General features: G+C 46.9%; 1 protein-coding gene across 1 annotated transcript; it reads left to right on the top strand.

Annotated features, from left to right (window-relative positions):
* The first annotated feature begins 4,140 nt into the window (after window positions 1–4,140).
* FCRL6 (Fc receptor like 6) lies at window positions 4,141–19,908 on the top strand. The gene is made up of 11 exons (XM_016930149.3): window positions 4,141–4,277; window positions 5,972–6,125; window positions 10,262–10,282; window positions 11,824–12,090; window positions 12,607–12,891; window positions 13,048–13,329; window positions 13,740–13,862; window positions 17,145–17,210; window positions 17,876–17,947; window positions 19,086–19,117; window positions 19,194–19,908. The coding sequence occupies exons 2-11, from the start codon at window positions 6,095–6,097 to the stop codon at window positions 19,317–19,319; spliced, it is 1,305 nt and encodes a 434-aa protein (XP_016785638.1). The 5' UTR covers window positions 4,141–4,277; window positions 5,972–6,094; the 3' UTR covers window positions 19,320–19,908.
* Window positions 19,909–20,225: the final 317 nt, after the last annotated feature.

The raw sequence follows: 20,225 nt of genomic DNA, 5'->3' as shown, positions 1-20,225 counted from the left end.
ATCTGACCTATTTTATGCATTCTATATAAATGCATGAAATAGATTATGTTTGACAGTGGTAAACAGAGAACCAAAAAAAAATCCAATTTATCACTTTAATTATATATGCGTTTCTTCCTCAATCTCCAGCCAAGAATGAGCCTCCAGCCATTTTCAGTTCTTTCTGTGGAGCCATTCCCTAATTTCTAAAGCTGTTTTTGGTAACCACAGATTTCCACTCAAGGATGTTTTATCTGAAGCACACTGAAAACTTAACATGCTGCCTATGATGGCACATACGAGGAGGAGGAATGCAGTGGGTATGTATGAAATTAAAAGTAAGGAAATAGAGGGGAGTGTGGAGTTCTGATTCAAAGGAATAGCGTGGATTAAATTGATGTCCCTCTAAAGAAATTGACATTCTCCTACTGCCACAAAGGAAAGTAATAGGTGCTGAGTTGTTTGGATACTGAGCTAATTCAGAGTCAACCAACCACCTTTAGTAAAGTAACCTTACCCTAAAATCTACTTATTCATGAATAAGAGAGGGTAAGAGGACCTGAAGGAGGGCAGGTGAGAAGGCAGTTAGCAGCCAACGCACTGACTGTCACTGTACATGAGCAGGATCAGGGAGAAGGGGGCGTCTGCCTTATTGCAGTCTCCATCCCACACATATGTGTCGAACATCTGCTTCCAGGCACTGAGGGTACAGCAAAGAGCAAGACAGAAAAGGCCCTTGCACTCAGAAAGCTTGCAGTCTCTTGGTGAAATGCACACAAGAGGCAATTACAGTGCCAGGGGAAAGTGCTAAATCCTCAGACAGGGGATGTATGTGCACCTAACTCAGCCTGGGTGGGGGACAGTGGTCAGGAAAATGTTTCTGCAGGAAGGGTTATATAAACTTTTAAATCTAAGACATGACCAAGATTTAGCCAGACTGGCAGTGAGGGCAGGCAGTCGGGAGATAATAAACAAGAAAAACATAAAGCACATATGTGTGCCCACAAATACACAATTTCTATTGTCTTAAAGGGTCATGTGAATGGCAACATTGTTGCTGCTTTTTATTGCACTTTGGGGAAAATCAGAGTCATGACAAGCCATTTCTGACTCGCAATCAGGGTTAGTGGTGCTGTTGGATAATGTAGGAAACAGAAAAGGACCAGGTTGGGAGGTGGAGGCTGGGTTCAGCCTTGACAGGTTGAGTAAAAGGAGCTTCTGAGACCTCCACATGGAGCTCTCAGGTAAGCAGTCGGATACTTAGATCTGAAACTCAGGCTTATGGCTTGGACTAGAAAGATACATTTGGGAGTCATTGGATTAGAGGTAGCAATTTAAACCATAGCACAGATGAGCATCCTCCCAGTGAGAGAAACACTCTCACTAAAAGGAAAAGAGAAAAGAGAAAAGAGCATGGGGCCAGGGGATGAAGAACTTCTTCATAGCCACTAGAGGAGGGAGGCTGAGCCTGTAGAGGAACCCGGGAAGGTGTTACTGGGAGAGATGGTAGGAAAACCAGGAAAGAGCTGCTTCACAGTGGTTTAAAATGGAGGGAGTAACCCACAGTAATGACATTAGCATGCACCCCAAAAAAATGAGGACAAAACCTGTCCATTGGATAGACCAGAGATGTGAAGGAATCACATGTGAAGCCAAATTGGAATAGGTTGAAGACGAGTGAGGAGTAAGATAACACACACCAGTGCTTGCCAAACCCTTTTGCTTTGTGGAACATATAGAAAATTATAGCTCAGTGGACATTGGCCAGCTGCACAAGGCTGCTCCCAGCTGGAAGTGTGGCCCCACACAGATGATCTGAGGGCCAAGGAAATCAATATTTTATAACACCTATAGCCATTTGAGATACACCAATGTGTCTCGGAATACCAACTGGTAAGGTCTACCATAGACCACTTTCTCAACTAGAGTGGCTGTGAATTGGGGCCCCCAGGGGGTGTGGAATCAAGGTGAGCTTGCTGGCTTGGTTTGGTTTGGTTAGAAGAGTTTTTAAGATCTTAGCATCTTTCAGAAGCATCTATGGAAAAAATTCAGTTGAGATGGGAGGACTGAATTCATGAGAGAGAAAAGGGTAGTATAGCATTGGTGGTATAAGGCTCCTCAGAAGACAGAAAATCCAATTTCAGGTGGAGGGTCAAATGTACAAGACACCGTGTGTGCAAAAGTGTAATTCTCTCCACAATACTAGAAATTGTGTGTCATTATTACTGTGCTACAAATTTAAAACCTGAAGCTTAGTGAGATTAAGTCACTGCCCCAGGTTCCTTGCCTAGTAAGCTGCATAGCCAGGACTATAACCTATATTTTTCTGACTCCAAAACGCCTAACAATTATACTTAGGTGCTAGGCCTGGAGACGCAAAGATGATGCCTTTGAAGAGGTCATATGCTAAAAGTGTAGAGAGACACTAAAATAAATATAACACAGTGTGATAAATAGAATAATGGAGACACGGGGGAAAATGCTTTAGGAACCACAAAGACTATACCCCAGTATATGCCCGTCAATTCCTGAACTCATGGAGGCAGGGGTGGACTGGACATACAGCAAGGGCTAAAAAGAAATACAAATACCCGGATGGATGGATGGGTGGGTACACAGAGAATGAGTTCAGTATGAATAAAGATTCCCTCCTTAGGGCAAGTGTGGTTCATGTGGCCACAAGAGGTCGCTCAGATCTGACACAAATGAAGCTTTTTTCCATTGGTGCTGCCAAGCTCTCTCCAGAAGCTTTCCGGAAGGAAGGGGTTAGAATGGAGAGAGGGAATGAGGGTGGTGACCAGATGCTCCGTAGCGTTTTCTGCCCTCTGTAGGCCGGACCCAGAGCTTCATGCCCAGGCTGGCTCCATTTTCACCCTACTCCTGGTCATTTCCACTCCTGTCCTAAGTTCTAGGCTTTTGATATGTTTCTCCAATGTGTTCTGTCTTTCAGATGTAACTCAGAAATGGTCTTAGGTTTCTCGTTAGGCCTGTAGTTCCAGCTATGGATAAGACTCCAACCCCAACAGGCTTTCTGGCTGAGTGCCTTTGTACAAATTACTTCATCTTTCTGGGACTCACCAAAAACACTAAGGTTGGGAGGAAGGGTCTGGTCTTTAAGTCTTCCTGACCCACACTTCTTACAATAGCTCACCTTCACCGAACACTTCCTACTTGCTAGGCATTGGTCTAAGCCTGCAATATCCAAGAAGGCAGACACTTGTCACATGTAGCTGCTTAAATTTTTTAAATTTCAGCTTAAGTAAAAACAATTAAAACTTCAGTTTCTCTGTCTCATGAGTCAATTTCAAGTGCTTAATAGCTCTCTGTGGCCACTGAACTGGATAGCCCAGAAAACATTTCATCATCACTGAAAGTTCTATTAGATCTTGCTGTCTGAGAGCATCTTATGTTTTTAATCCTGTTTAACCTTCATAGCAACCCTATGATGCAGGTGTAATTATGTATCCACTTTAGAGATAAGGACCCTGAGACACAGACTGGTTAAAAAACTTACCCAAGGTCTCTCACCAGATTCGTATCCAGAGTGAGGATTCAAGCTCAGATATTTGGCTCTAGGGCCTACCATGCAGAGCTGTCCCCTACCCCAAGCTCTCCTGCTCTCCCCTCTCGCCTCCGGAACTGGAATGACTTATCCTGTTCCCCAAAGGCCATTGTCCCTGACTACTGCTGCCCTGACAACTGACTCTTTGAGTGATGAGAGCACCTGGGCCTGGAGCCTCTTCTGGATGAGGATCCACACTCTATTTTCATCCCACCTCCTTTTAGCCCCTGAATTCCCTTAGAGTATTAGTGTTAGTATCATGGGTTTTAATATCTCCACTAACCCATCCCATTCTCAGTTCAAGGTTAGCCTGAGTCCTGGAAGATTCCAAACCTGGGCAGCAGCCCTGTTGCTGTTCCCTGAGGGTCATCTTCATCCCCAAGGGAACAACCTGCAGCCAGCTCAGCTCAGGCTCAGCTCACCAACACCTTTGAAGGTGCAACAGCATCTCACTCTTCAGGGGAAGTGCGAAAAGTCAGATGCAGTTCACACTCTCATGCCGCTAGAACCCGGTAGAAGTTGCCAGGGCAGAGGCTTCATCCGTTCTGTGTGCAAACCACAAATGTCTGCAAGCTAGACCACTTGCGGTTATCCCCTCTGTCTCCTGCCCCAGCTGCTGCCCTGCAGGGACTCCACACACCCCCAGGACCTGCAGCTGAACGAAGTTGAAGACAACTCAGGAGATCTGTTGGAAAGAGAATGATAGAGGAAAATATATGAATGTTGCCATCTTTAGGTGAGTGGACAAGATTTCTACTTCCTACTTTACTTCCTCACTACTTTTCCCTCTTTCCTAAACAACTGAGTCACCAAAAAAAATGCCTGGCAGTGTCAAATTAGTTTCCCACTTCCACTGAGTCAGACAATCTAGGGCAAGAAAACTTAGAAAATTCTGTCTGTCCATTCCTGGCCTCAGCAATAAGCACATCAAATTCCATCAGACTATGTAGAACTTCTCACTTAAAGATTTCCAGGAAGAACTTTACTGTCAGAAAATGCTTAGCCAGGCATGGTGGCGCATGCCTGTAATCCCAGCTACATGGGAGGCTGAGGCAGGAAAATCACTTGAACCTGGGAGGCGGAGGTTGCAGTGAGCCAAGATTACACTCCAGCCTGGGCAACAGAGCAAGACTCCTTCTCAATAAAAAAAAGAAAAAAAGAAAAAAGAAAGAAAAGAAAAAAGAAAATGAAAATCCTTCCTAGTATTTTGCCTGACTCTGTTTCACCGTGAACTCTCATGTTCTGTCCACAGAGGAGATGGGAATGTGTGACCTCTTTTTCTGTTGAGGGAACATTGAATAATTTCCAGTTTTTATCTATTACAAATGATGCTGCTATGAGCACTCTTGTATATGTTTTTTCAGGCTTATATGTATACATTTCTGTTTGACATTTACCCAGGAGTGAAAATGCTGAGCCATCAGGGATCCCTGTGTTTAGTTTTGGTAGATTCTGCCAAGCCATTTTCTAGTGACTGTGCCAATTTATATTCCCACTAGTGGTGTACAAGAGTTCTAGTTTCTTCACAACCTCACCAATACTCAGTAGAGGATTGCATGGGGAGGGTCACGGGCTCCCCCAGACCCAGCTCAGTCTCAGCTGGTATCACTCCCTTATTCTTATGGAAGGTGTAGTGGTATCTTATTATAGTTTAAATTTGCATTTCCACGGTGATTTATGATGTCTAGCTCCTTTTGCTATGTTGATTTGACATGTGGATATCTGCTTCTGTGAAGTACCTATCCAATTATTTTTGCCCATTTTTCTAGTATGTTGTCTGTCTTTTTCTTACTGACTTGCAGAAATTCTTATATTTCTTATGTGGGCCCTTTGTCAGCTACATGTATTTAAACTATCTCGTCACACCACAGCTCGCCTATTCCCTCTCTTAATGGTGTCTTTTAAGGAATAGTTCTCAAAATCATACTGACAGTCTTAAAAGCCTCAGATGCCGAAGCTCTATCTGTGTTCTACTCCAGACTCATCGATGTCTGATTCCCTCCTGAACTGAGGATCCAGTGAAGCATCCTCAGGGCTCCACTTCTCCATCGCATTGCAGCATCCACCCACATTTACCTCTGGAGACAGGAGCTCCTTGGAAGCTGGGAGGTCACTCGGTTGTCAAGGGGTAGATGATCTTAGTTTTACAGTGCTGCGCTGTCTCCCAGGCTGAATGACGCTGAAGCCAAGCAAATTCGGGCAGTCTCTGGACCTTTCTAATGGAGGTGTCCCATAACCATGTTCCATCCTAGTTCCCTGGCATAGGCTTGTTGAAGCTGCAGAAAATGTCAGGGATTTATTAGTGATTTACCGACTCCTTCATACTTAGTGTTCAGGAAAATTTATTCATGTAATACTTCTTCAACCAAAGAGGAAATATCAATTAGAGCTTTGTAAGTTTCTTTTCCACTTCCTATTTTGACTATCAAGCTATAGCACCACCCAGCTCAGGCCACCCACCCACCTTCGGTCCTGAGGCCTGGTTGCTCTCTGCCGGCTTCGCCCTGACCTGTTTCCGACCTGTGTTCCCTCCGCTGTGCCAGGACAGGCCCCATGCTGCTCTGGACGGCTGTGCTGCTCTTTGGTAAGTCAACGAGCATGGGCATCCCCTCTTGGAGCACTAAGGACCATAAGTCATCCCTGAGACACCAAGTTCCTCATCTTACCTTTCCCAATTCCAGTGGGTTTGTGGCTGGAGCTCAAGACAGGTGTGTGCACCTGGGCATGCTTGGGAGAGATGGGCACTGGGGTAGGAGAAACTCCTCAGTGTTTCCTACCCCATTGTCCTGGGTCGTTGGCAGCGCAGCCCTTTGATATGTCAGAGATAAATTAGGGAGGCAGAAAATCACATTACAAAGTCCCCTAACTTCCCAATGACCTTTCTACCTTGTGACATCAGGTTAAAATACTAATCAGAGCTGTCTCAAAAGGAAATTGAGGTTGCAGAAGGGAAGGAGGCTGCTGGGGGCAACAGGGAAGGAGTCAGGGAAATGAGGAGAAACAGTCCCAGGCATTTTGCTCAGCAATGGGAGGTGGAATTTTACAGGGTGACATATTTTTATGGAGCCTCAGCATTTTCTTAGAACCAGGTAACAATGGCCAGACCTCTCACCTGGTTGAAAGGCCTGTGCTCTGAGTAACCAAAGCCCTTTTCAAATTGACTGTCTCTCTTCCGCCTACATCTTCTCTCTGTTGGGAGCTGTTTCAGATCCATGGGGCTGGTTTGAAGAATCAACTCCATTATCTGATCCATGTCTCTCTCACTTCTCTCCATTTCTTCTCATGCAGGCTACTTGTAATTGAGAGAGCTGGTCTAAGGGTAGAGGATTGCACGCAGAGGGTCACTGGGCTCCCCCAGACCCAGCTCAGTCTCAGCCAGTGTCACCCCCCTTATACCTAAAAGAAATAATTTGGCATATATTTTGTTTCACTTTACAGTTTCCAAGTGGACCTACTTTTTGTTTAATTCTTGGTCCCAATAGCTTGTTTGCTATTTGTATTCATTGAACTAGAAAAGCAAAACTGTTCCTAAATATAACCTCTTCCTGGACAGAGTTTGTGAGAATTTGACCCTGTGAGGAAAATGCCTCTTCCACTCAATGTTCCTTCTCCAGCATAGCATGCTACTCGTGTGTTCTATGAATGGCCATTTGGACAAATGAAAAGGTCTAATGCTCACACTGAGGCGGGGACAGGATAGCCTAATGCCTGGATATACTCCAGGCAGAAGACTCCCAGGGGCAAATGGCACTACCAGCACTACCTTGTAAAAGGAACAGCCCTTGGACTTGTCTAGATACAGTCTGAGAGTGTTCCAGCTTGGAACCCAGGACGAGGATGACAGACAGCAAATGAGGAGAGGAAGGGAATCAGTCACCGGCTGACTGGTGCACAGTGTAATGGAGAACCCAGCACCAGCAAATTTGGTCCCACTTGATGCTCAGGGACCCTGGAAAAACAGCCTAAAACACAGGCACTGGGGCTGGGTGTGTAGGAACATTTATCTTACCATAAGTGTAGAGCTGCTATTTCCTCTCTCAAGAGCAGGGTGTGGTCATAATAAATTGGTGGCTATTACTATTATCGGCTGTCAGGGCTCCAGGAGGAAAGGAATCCTGACACTGAGCATGCTGAGACCTGGCTGAATGTGAAATATGTATTTAAAATTTGGGAAATTAGGCTTAATTTTCTTCTGAGCTGAACATTAGCCAACTTCCCTCCTACCACTGGAGGCTGCTCCCCGCATACTCACACAGCGTCCATAGGAGGTGTCATGGGGTCCCATACAGCCCTCCCAGCAATGTGACTGCTGCAGCTTGGCACTGCAGCCAGTTCCACAGTGCTAGAGCTCAGTGGTGAGAGAGTTCTTCATGTTGAGCCGAAATCTGCCTCCATGATCCCTCTAGTTTCCATTTCTGTCCTATAAAGTAACTCAGAATAAGTCTCCCCCTTCTTTTAAGCTTAGCCCACCAAGTATTTTGTGTCTTTCCTCTGTTGCATCTTTCCCAGATAAATATCTCCCAATCCCTCAGAAAGTTTAAGAGGAAATTATCCTGCTCCTAGAGTTGGCAGGGGCTCCTGCCTTCATTTTTCGGAACTCTATTATGCAACTTGGTTTGACCGTAGGTCTTGGCCACTTCATGATACTGTCACCTCATCTTCAGCCTATAGCTAATGGAGGTCCCTGGGCCCTCATTGCAGGAACTGCGGTAAGCAAGTGTCACCCACTGTGTATGTTCCCAGTCAGCTGCTGTTTTGATTGCAGAAACCAATTTTGTAATCCCACCTCCAAGATCTTGCAGTACCATGGGGAGCAAGTCATTGGGATTTGGGGACAGGAGCTCATTTTAAGTGCATCTATGCTTCTTGAGTGCCTTCTCTTTTGTTTTTGGCTTCAGTAGTCTCAACCCTGTTTGTTTAGCACTTTGTGGCTGCACAATTGTTTTCCAGTGAGGTGGGGAAGGGAAGGAAGACATAACTACAGAGTAAGGTCTCTGTCACTCTGAGGTCAGGCCTTCTTTCTGCTTTCAGTTAATGTAGTAACCACTTTCCCAGGCAGTGGGTCAACAAAACCTTCACAACTACACTGTAAGAAAAAAATGACTATTATCATTTCTATTATGTGATATGACAGAATGAGATATTGAAGGCTCTTGGAACTTAGACAACTTGTTCAAGGTCATACAGAAAGAGGCAAATTCATGACTCAAGTCCAGGTCATCTGATTCCAAATCCTGCATGCTTTCCACTACACCGAGCTCATAGATGGGGGTTAGGGGTGGAGATGGAGGGATGATAAAGAAGAGACTCATTGTTCTGCACACTCTTGAGAGCATATGACTGAGCTGACCCTGAGCTGAATAGAGAATTGAGCTGAAAGATTCCACCTGTGTCCAAAGTAGTGTAGAGAGCAAAGATGATACCATGTGACAGAGCCAAACATCTGCTCTTAGAGGGTTTTCACCCACTCTTCCCAAGGCCATTCTTGCATTTTTTTTGGTGTTATGAAAAATACCTAGGACATGCCAGCAATGCAGGACACAAGTAAATGTATGAGGATTGGCTGGACTGACTGCACTCAGCCCTACATTCATTCATTGTTTCACACCTTGCCCCAAAGTCCAGAAGATTCTTCACTGCTTCATATCCAGCTATGACCTTCAATTTCGGGTCTTCCATTGTTTGGGCTATTCAAACCTATCTAATCATATCTGTCATCATTTTGTGAGTTGGCCCCTCTTCCCAGGTCACCTGTTCTCACACATTCACTCATTTAAAAACATGAATGCAGCACATCCAAGATGCAAGCATGATGTGGGATGCATCCAGTTTGTTTGTAGTTCTCTCATTCATCTGTGCTGCCTGATAATGTCTCACATCCTTTAATGATTACTCTCTCAGGGGACTTGGCCTCCTCAGTCTGGTCACTTCCATACCCTTTTTGCCAGAGCTCTGTGGAGAGATGGGACCACAAGAATCAGGTCCTGCCCTTGCTATATGGGTTCTCCTGTAGATGTTGGAGGTAGGACCCTCAGGCACATTCGTACAAGAGTCTAGTCCTATGTTTTCTACTTTTTGCTTCCCACCTCGTACAATGGGATGCAAAGGAAAACATTCATGCATTTATTCAGCAGATGCTTACTGAACACAGACTATGTTCCAGGCACAGGGCCTGGGCATAGAAAATATAGCAATGAGTAAAATAAGCAGAGTCCCTGCTACTATGGAGCTTATATTCTAGCCAGAGAGACAGGTGATAACATGTAGGCAATTTAATGAATAAGATAAATTCAAATAGTGATAAGTGTTTTGAAGATAATACAATGGGGCATTGTTTTAGTGATTGGGGAAAATTCTTTTGATTGGAGTCCCAGGGAAGACCTGTTTGAGAAGGCAACATTTGAACTGTGATAGGGCAAAGAGTTCTAGGGAGTAGGTCCAGCACAAACGTTGAGTAGTCAAGTGGCCGGGTGGTTGGGTGGTTGGGTGGTTGGATGTTTGGATGGTTGGGTGGTTGGACGGCTGATGGCTGGGTTGTTTGGTGGTTGAGTGGTTATGTGATTGGATGGTTGGATGGTTGTGTGGATGGGTGGCTAGGAGGTTTGGTGGCCGGGTGGTTGGTTGAATGGGTGTAAGTCCCCATTGCTGAAGTGACAGGCCTCCTTGTCAGAAAGCTCTTTTTGCTACTTAACCTAATTGTGTTACTTTGTTCTCTTGCAGTTCCCTGTGTTGGGAAAACTGGTAAGTTGTGTCCATGTCTCTTCTAATTCAAAGTATGTCTATGGGCCAAAACTTACTGGATGGGAACAGGACAGTGCCATGGGGTCCCCCAGAAACATCTGCAGAGCAGCACCAGACTAGGCCCCTTCCTCAGGAGTCTTGGCCAGTTCCTAGGAAAAGGAGGAACTTGGAACTCCACTAGTCTAAGGCCAAGGGTAGTCCTAGGGTGACACAAGCCTCAGCAGTGGGACTCTAGGCCTCTGTCCTATACCCTTAAAAGTGTCTGTGGCCTCTGTCTTCTCTTCATGTGGTTCTGGAGCTCTTATATTCTCAACTCAACAAGACTGGGACTCCCTTCCTTCCTCTTATGTTCAGAGAAGCAGGCACCTTTTTCTGCTGATCAGTCTTCCTTCCTTCCTCAGATCCCCTTCCCTCCAGCCCATTCTGTGTCACTGACCTCCATGGAGCTTTCTGTCAAACAGGAAAAAATTCTGATCCATGAAATCTTGACCTCCAAGGACATATTCTGTGATTCCAGGGGGAGATAATTCAAACCAATACTTAGTGCTGTTAGAAAAAGCAGTAGTGGAAGCAAGGCTTGCTGTTCGGTAATGCGGTGAGCATCATTACTTCCAGGGTGAGGAGAGTGGGTCCTAAGGATCCAGAAGATCCAGGCAAGAGCAGGATGTGCCGGGGCTCCCTAACTGTTACTCCTCATTAGTCTCAGGCCATCAGGCCTGCTCAGAAGGCTGTCTGGGAATGGGGGTGTCTGGCTTATCAAAGAGATGATACAGGCTGGGGACAGATACAGACTGGGGACAGGCTCAGCCTGCCCTGCAGGTGATGGTGGATCCCTGGGAGCTCTTCTCCTGCTCACATCAGTGCACAGAATACTTTTTAGGAATAGAGACAGAGAGAACAGATCCCTTCCATAAGAGTGGTGGAAGATGAAACGCCCTGCTGAGGGTAGAGATGGAGGCTGGGCCTGAGGAAGCCCAATGAGGAAGACAGGAGGGAGAGAACTCAGGCTGTGGCACCTCCAACATGCCCCACCAGCTGCTTTCTGGTGGACACAGATGCTGCTATTATCAGAAGTGAAGGCTGCAGAAAGTGTCACATTAGGTAGCCACAGGAGGAGAAGCCAATCTAGGCTGGAGGGAATTGAGTCAGGAGGAATGAGGCAAGACAATGAACAGAATGAATGCAATTAACCCAAGCTTGGCAAGGCAGACAGGAAAGTGCAATATAAAAGAAGACAAGGAGGGTGGGTGGGAGGAAAGCCAGAGAGAAGACACAGGGAGAGGAAAGAAGGGGAGGGGAAGGGAAAGGAATAAAGAGAAAGAGGGAAGAGGAAGGAGAGAAGAAGGAAAGGAAGGAGGAGTAAAGGAAGTCCAGGTCCTGCCCTTCTCTGGTCGGCATGAAGGACTGGAGACAGTGACACCGTACCAGTGCCATCCAAGGGCCTCCATCCCCAGCAGGAGGCCTTAGGCTGGGGGACAGAGGGAGAGAAGTGACTGATGGGACCTGCAGCTCCAGGGCTGCCCTGTTCCTCTGTCTCGCAGTCTGGCTGTACCTCCAAGCCTGGCCAAATCCTGTGTTTGAAGGAGATGCCCTGACTCTGCGATGTCAGGGATTGAAGAATACACCACTGTCTCAGGTGAAGTTCTACAGAGATGGAAAATTCCTTCATTTCTCTAAGAAAAACCAGACTCTGTCCATGGGAGCAGCAACAGTGCAGAGCCGTGGCCAGTACAGCTGCTCTGGGCAGGTGATGTATATTCCACAGACATTCACACAAACTTCAGAGACTGCCATGGTTCAAGTCCAAGGTGAGTCACCAGCTTGGGAGTTTGTGGGGCAGGAGGTGCTGCTCAAGGGTCCCGTCTCTAGAGGTCTGTAGCTCTCTGGGCTGGACCCCTGTCTCTGGCTGCCCCTCATGCTGGGCCAATGTGTGGGGCCCCGAGGTTTCCCAAGATGTTGTCTCAATACCCACCTCTCCCCACCATGGGGGACACATGTAGCCAGGGGAAGGAGCGGGGAGATTCTTGGGAAGGGGGCACTGGGAAGACCCTGGACCAGTCCAGGCTCACCCTTCCCCTCTATGGACTAGAGGACTTCAAAGGCCCCCTCTGCCTCTGACTTCCAAGATTCCAGAAGGGCCTGGCTGTGTGGGAGTCATTTCAGAGTTTGTGGGTGAGGGTAAGAGGACGGGTCCTGGGGATGAAACTGCCTCCCATCGGGGTCCCCGGGCTGCAGCCTGAGATGAGTAGAAGCTCAGGCCTCAGCCTCCTGGGGCTTCATCATCCAGGACTCCCCTCCTGAGTCCTGGGCCTGCATCTCCCCAGAGCTGTTCCCACCTCCTGTGCTGAGTGCCATCCCCTCTCCTGAGCCCCGAGAGGGTAGCCTGGTGACCCTGAGATGTCAGACAAAGCTGCACCCCCTGAGGTCAGCCTTGAGGCTCCTTTTCTCCTTCCACAAGGACGGCCACACCTTGCAGGACAGGGGCCCTCACCCAGAACTCTGCATCCCGGGAGCCAAGGAGGGAGACTCTGGGCTTTACTGGTGTGAGGTGGCCCCTGAGGGTGGCCAGGTCCAGAAGCAGAGCCCCCAGCTGGAGGTCAGAGTGCAGGGTAAGTGCACGAGAGAGTGGAGATGCCCCCAGGGCCCTGGGCATCAGGCAGTGGGATCCCCTGGGGCTAAAGGAGTTGGGGGAAGGGTCCCCAGGAGAGGAGGGAGCCAGGGTCCTGGGTGGTCAGGCTGAGCCTCCCACCCCATGTGTGTCCCAGCTCCTGTGTCCCGTCCTGTGCTCACTCTGCACCACGGGCCTGCTGACCCTGCTGTGGGGGACATGGTGCAGCTCCTCTGTGAGGCACAGAGGGGCTCCCCTCCAATCCTGTATTCCTTCTACCTTGATGAGAAGATTGTGGGGAACCACTCAGCTCCCTGTGGTGGAACCACCTCCCTCCTCTTCCCAGTGAAGTCAGAACAGGATGCTGGGAACTACTCCTGCGAGGCTGAGAACAGTGTCTCCAGAGAGAGGAGTGAGCCCAAGAAGCTGTCTCTGAAGGGTGTGTTTTGTTCTCCAACAGAGCTTTGAGCCCCAGCAAGCTGGCAGGGGTCAGATCTCACCCTCTGTGTTCCTCCCATCACGCCTGGCACAGTGCTGGACTCATGGCAGCCACTGCATGACTGAGCATGGACCCTAATTAGTCCATCTGTCCACTGAGCCTGGCAGAGAAATATTGAAGTCCATGGAGAGTGGGGAGCCTCATGGGGGGAGCAGTCACGTGGTCACTCGTGGTGTCACCATCATCCTTGCTGCCGTCCCCTGAGCCACCCTTCATGCCCATCTATGAGGCTCCCCCAGGCCAGATGGTTCCCCTAATATCAGTCATTCTGCCTGTTCTGTGCCAGGCTAGAATGCATTTCCGAATTTTATCTTCAGTGCTCATGGCCACCTTCTTCTCCCTGCTCCCAGGTTCTCAAGTCTTGTCCACTCCCGCCAGCAACTGGCTGGTTCCTTGGCTTCCTGCGAGCCTGCTTGGCCTGATGGTTATTGCTGCTGCACTTCTGATTTATTTGAGATCCTGGAGAAAAGCTGGTCAGTAACTCTTCTTGGCTTTCTTAGCTGCTGAATCCCTGTGCCAGGCCCTGCCCAGACTTTGGAAAGCCAGAGTCTGACAGGACCAGCCACTCTCTTCTCCTGGGTGTGGAGTGGCAGGGGGGACTTCTCTTCCTGTGTCACACAAAGGGGCACATGGAAGGACAGTTAATGCTTCCGAAACATATACACACATGCACTTGCTCACATGCTCACAGTCATCCAGAGATGCACACAAACACACAACTGCACACTCAGGCATGACTAGAACATAAACCAAGGAATTATTACAAGCCAAACGTGAGGTATGTCAGTATCCTTTACATTTGGAAGACAATCTGTGGCTAGGAATATGAGCAAAAAAAAAAAAAAAGGCCTCCACCTCTCTCTCTCATTGAGCTCAGCAGAGCTCTGATCTGCTTAGCAGAGGAGAAAGAAGACAGAACTACAGTGCATATGCACAGGCTCACTCACACACACTCATCTTGTACAGTACTTTACTGTAGCAGAGTGTGCAAAGGATATTAACTATCAGAAAGGAAATATGATAGACAAGACTGAGCAATGGCCTGTCCCCAACACTACCATTAGTTCCATAGCCTTGAGCCAGTTCACTGTAAGACTCACTAAACCAGCTTCCTTTCCAGGGATGTTGTAAGGGTTTAAGTTAATGAGATAACATTTATCTAATACCTCATGTATTAGACTGGCACATAGTGGGTGCTCAGTAAATTCTCATTCTAATCTGAGCAGATCACCCCAGCAGGTTCCCAGGCTGCCCTTTCTCCTCTGTGCATTCTCTAATGCTTCTAATCAAAATCACTGAAAATAAAAAGGTTGGTTAAAATTCTGATGTAGAGGAAAACAATCAGATAAACGACATTTCAAGTTATCTATTTATTTTGATATTCCAGACTTTCTTCTTCTTCCTGTCACAGTCGTGATAATTAAGAATGAATGTTGGCTCTCAAAGCAATTAGTTTGGGGGGCCACGCATTTATTCCAACTCTAACCTTTGCTCGCCTCAGGCCACACACATATAAGGAATGGCTACCAGTGCCAAAGCTATGATTCCTAGTGCTTCAAATCCACCTACAGAGGTTCAAATCAACCCCACTTCCTCCTCTGCAGGGGCAATGTTTTTATTTTCTGCTTCTCTAGGACAAAAGTGATTGTTCTCATAGACCTCCAAAGCTAGATATACTTATTTAAGTTTGCAGCTCCCTCTGTTGAGAAATTTGGGATGAGTTTTCTAGGAGCTGGACCAGCCGGACAATTAAGGAAGACCACCCAGTCATATGTTCAAAGCATTCCTTCCTGCATCCACCAGGGTACCTGAAAAGGTCTCTTCCCACCCCTAGTCCCAACACCCTGCCTCACCAGGCGCCTAGTTAAGGATTGGACCAGACTTCAACTTCCTCTCCCCTTTTGAATATGTAGTCTTTGTCCGTACAACTTCCCATCCCCACCCTTCTCACTAGTCTTGAGTCTGGATTCAATACAGGCTAGACTTGCTTTAAGGTATTTTTTCATAGTGGGGGAAAAGGAGAGGATGCCCAGAGCTATTGGGGAGGCAGCCGGAGTAGGGAACCACAAACCAAAGATCTGTGAGTTATGCTGTCATTGTGTCTAATAAAGCCTCCTCCAAAGGGCCCAGCCTGGCCTCGGTAATACAGGTGTTTCTGTTTCTGTCCACTCACCTCTGAGTCAAAGCATTAAATGCAGAGTAATGGCAGAGTAATGTAGCACAACTGCCTCCCTCCCCAGCCCCAGACGAGATGGTGAAAGAGTGGTCACTAGTGAAAGATCCTCAAGAACAAGATACCTTTCACAGGGAACAAAAGAGCATCCTCTTGATGTAGAGATTATAAACCATCACCACCACACCCACTGCCAACCTTGGAGCAGGTGGGCTTCATTTTACTAAGGAACCTGTCTCTCATGCAAACAGGACTGCTGGTGGTGATCTTAATATCTCAGAATCTCAGGCGCACAAAATATTCTTTAGAATATTGCTCAGAAAGTCACTTTCAGGACCAATTCCTTAGCTACACAGGAAAAACAGCCAGATCAATAGCCTTGTTCTCCACACCCAGCTCTGGGAGACTCACAACCATTTCCAAATAGCATAGCTGTTCTTCAGCAAACAGAAATATGCCACCACCAAAGACAGTCTACAGATGTAATGTCCAAAGTCAATTTTTAGAACATTTGACCAATGATGGTGTTACTGGAACAAGGATATGGTCATGCAAGGGGTCCACTTCAAAGTAGCACTCACCTGCATGTACAGGTTCTGCTGTGCTTGTTTAAAAGTGTTCCTTTTACTACCAGTTGTCACACATCCCATAAAACAAAGTTCTGTCAAACTCATGGAACTCTTCATTGAATGGAGACTTAGAAACTGAGGCTCATTTCTCAGCCCTGACGAATGAGCATTGGAGAATGCTTAATCACTGGGGATCTGTCTAAGTCTCCATAAATCCCCTCTTGATTTTACAGAAGGAGCCATTTCCACATATCCTACCCAGTGATTCTGATGCTTTCTAGCTGTTAGAGTAATGAGTATTTCTTGGGCACCAGGCATGAACCAAGTGTTCTAAAATTTACATGTGACTCAATTCCTATCCCAAGAGTTACCTTTAAAGTTCTGGAAGCACCTGCTGTTCCAGAGGCAGCATGCTAGTGGAGAAAAGGCATGCAAACCTGGATTAAGATTCTGTCTCCACTACTTACTGTGACCTTATAGAAGTCGCCTCTCCCAGCTCCAGTCACCTCATCTATGAAATGGAGATAAAAGTATCAACCTTTGCAAGATGGTTGTGAAAACCATTAGACGCCAAAGAATTAGGAAGAGAGGTGTTTTTGAAATCCAACTATGTGCTGGTCACTGGTTAGGTGCTTTACTAGGAAGATTATATTTTATTTGGATTGCCTGGCCCAGTGTCTGGCATATAGTGTATGGTCAAAGTTATTAGCTTTTTTCATTCTGAAAAGCAGCTTGACTGGTAAGCCTAGGCCCTCTTCATGCAAAAATGTGATCCATTCTTGCTGACCTTACTTCCTCCTAGTTTGTGATTCCCATGGAGCCATCTAGGGCATTTTTCAAAGGAAACATCCCATAAAAATCAACCATGTCCAGACCTGTGAATTAGCCCTCCTAACCAAACCAGCCTCAAACCTCCAGCGGCCATCTTGTCATTCTTGCTCACAGCTTTCCTGTCCCCTGTCCCACCTGCCCTCTAAGGGACACCCAGTGAATCATGCCCTTGTATCTCCTAGGGCCCCTTCCATCCCAGATACCACCCACAGCTCCAGGTGGAGAGCAGTGCCCACTATATGCCAATGGTAAGGACTTCCAGCAGGATGGTGGTGTGCCCATGTGGGCCAAAAAGAGCTTCTTAAGGGAAGTAAGAAGGGAGCTCTCCAGAGCCCTGTATCTCAGGAATTGGAGTGATCTGGGGAAGGAAAACAAACAGCTTCTAGAAAGGGCATGAAGAGGGAGTGCTGTGGAGCTGGTGGTGGGAGAAGGGAGTGGGAAGGGAGCCAGGGCTGCAGGAGATGGGGCAGGGAATGTTTGGACCAAGGGTTGGCAAACTTGTGGCCCATGGGCCAAACCCAGCACACTGCCTGTTTTTGTAGAAAAAGTTTTACTGTAACACACACATGCTCATTTGTTTATTTTGTTTGAGAGCTTTCATATTACAGAGTTAACATTTGTGACAGAGATTATACAGCTCACAAAGCCAAAAATATGTACACCTTTTTTACAGAAAAATTTTGTCAACCTCTGGTTTAAACAGTGTCAGGGCTAGGGAAGCTGCAAAAAAAAATGCTAAGGGGGCCTGACTCCTCTTGCCATAATGGCTATCCCCACATTAGTGACCAACCCTCATTGCCACTTATCACCATAACAGAGCCCCTGATGGGCTTCTCTCCATGTCTTCAGGACACTTATGACATGAGGTGGGAGAGTCAGGAGGATCCTATTTAAGCCTCATTCCTTCTTCCAGTGCATCACCAGAAAGGGAAAGATGAAGGTGTTGTCTACTCTGTGGTGCATAGAACCTCAAAGAGGAGTGAAGGTGAGTGATCTCAGGCCAAACTTGGTACCTTTGCAAACAGAAGTTTTGGACCTACAATGAGAGTATCACTACCACTGTCATTACCACTTTTATCATTACTGTGACCACCATCACTATCACCAAGACCATCATATTTATCTCCATTATTGTCACCTCCATCTCCTCCTTCACTACCACCTTCACCTTCACACCATCATCAATGCTACCATGACTACAACCACCTATCTCCTCCACTACCACGCTCACCACAAACACCACTATGACCACTATATTCACCATTCTCAACATCATCTCCTCCACACTGTTACCATGATAAGTGCAGGGAGTTTTTTGCCCTTTCCTGAACAATGTGAAGGACAAAGAAAAGAGAGAAAAAATGATGTAATCTTCCTTTGCTCCAGAGTCTAAGTCTAAACAGGACAGTCTCCACTATAAGATGGAGTCAAGAAGACCATGAGCTCCAGCCACAGCTATCAGAGTCAGTTGGCAGAGATGGGGGAAAGGCTGGTCCTTTAACAGAGAAATAGGCCATGTGGCATCATGAGAAGAATGTGGGTTTCTGAGTCTCAGAACTGAGTTTGAAACCTGACTCTATGTACTTATTCACTGTTGACTTGGCAAGTCAAGTGTCCTCTCTGGGCCTAATCTACAAAGGGGAGACAATGCCTGCTTTGCAGGACTACTATAAGTTGTTAGGAATAGAACCTAGGTTCTAGAAACAAACCTTAAAAATTGTCTACATGTAATAGATGCTCAAAACAGGGAGTTTTGTTGTTGCTGTCGTTTTAATGTCTTATCTGCCCTGCTAATTCAATTCCTAATTCAATTCAAAAATGGGTTTGAATTGGCGTAGGGTTTCTGCTCCTTCCCATAAATGGCAGTAGGGGAAATGAACAGTCAAGGAGTCTCTTAATTGAAGGGCAGTTCCCCCAGGACCTGAGGTCACACAGCTGGTGTGTCGTCCAGCTGGAACTAGAACCCAGGTCTCCCAATTCCAGGTTGAGGAGGAGTGAAAGGAATCTCCCCTGGCTGGCTTCCCTGGCTTTCCAGAGGAAGATAGCCAGCCAGGAGGGGTGGGAAGGAGATGTACTTGCTGTGGAGCACAGAGACCTGACCTGAGCTCATTCTTTCCCCACAGCCAGGTCTGCTGAGTTCACCGTGGGGAGAAAGGTGAGCTGGGATCCCTGCTCCTTTCTCACCCTCTGTCTTACATTTGCTTCCTCATCCTGAGCCAACTCTTCCACAGGACAGTTCTATCATCTGTGCGGAGGTGAGATGCCTGCAGCCCAGTGAGATTTCATCCAAGGAGGTGAATATGAGAAGCAGGACTCTCCAAGAACCCCTTGGCGACTGTGAGGAGGTTCTCTGCTAGTGATGGTGTTCTCCTATCAACACACGCCCACCCCCAGTCTCCAGTGCTCCTCAGGAAGACAGTGGGCTCCTCAACTCTTTCTGTGGGTCCTTCAGTTCCCAAGCCCAGCATCACAGAGCCCCCTGAGCCCTTGTCCTGGTCAGGAGCACCTGAACCCTGGGTTCTCTTCTTAGCAGAAGACCAACCAATGGAATGGGAAGGGAGATGCTCCCACCAACACACACACTTAGGTTCAATCAGTGACACTGGACACAGAAGCCACAGATGTCTTCTTTCCATACAAGCATGTTAGTTCGCCCCAATATATATATATATATGAAATAGTCATGTGCCGCATAACAACATTTCAGTCAGTGATAGACTGCATACACAACAGTGGTCCCATAAGACTGTAATGGAGTTTAAAAATTCCTACTGCCTACTGATATCATAGTTGCCTTAACAGCATAACACAACACATTTCTCACGCGTTTGTGGTGATGCTGGTACAAACAAGCTACAGTGCTGCTAGTCATATACAAATATAGCACATACAATTATGTACAGTACACTATACTTGATAATGATAATAAACAACTATGTTACTGGTTTATGTATTTACTATAACTTTTTCTTTTTGAGACGGAGTTTTGCTCTGTCGCCCAGTCTGGAGTGCAATGGCACAATCTCGGCTCACTGTAACTGCCTCCCGAGTTCAAGAGATTCCTTTGCTTCAGTGTCCTGAGTAGCTGGGACTACAGGCGTGCACCACCACGCCCGGCTAATTTTTGTATTTATTAGTAGAGATGGGGTTTCACCATGTTGGCCAGACTGGTCTCGAACTTCTGACCTCAAGTGATCCACCCGCCTCGGCCTCCCAAAGTGCTGGGATTACAGGTGTGAGCCACCGCACCCAGCCCTGTATTT

Source organism: Pan troglodytes, chromosome 1 (genome assembly GCF_028858775.2).
Source record: "Pan troglodytes isolate AG18354 chromosome 1, NHGRI_mPanTro3-v2.0_pri, whole genome shotgun sequence".
NCBI lineage: Eukaryota > Metazoa > Chordata > Mammalia > Primates > Hominidae > Pan > Pan troglodytes.
Note: the sequence above shows the minus strand (reverse complement) of the source record. Positions and strands in the feature narration are given on the sequence as shown.

Coding starts and splice junctions, on each gene's coding strand:
- FCRL6 (XM_016930149.3), top strand. CDS start 6,095: ATGCTGCTCTGGACGGCTGTGCTGCTCTTTG. Junction 10,283..11,823: donor TCCCTGTGTTGGGAAAACTG/GTAAGTTGTGTC, acceptor TCTGTCTCGCAG/TCTGGCTGTACCTCCAAGCC. Junction 13,330..13,739: donor CAAGAAGCTGTCTCTGAAGG/GTGTGTTTTGTT, acceptor CCCTGCTCCCAG/GTTCTCAAGTCTTGTCCACT.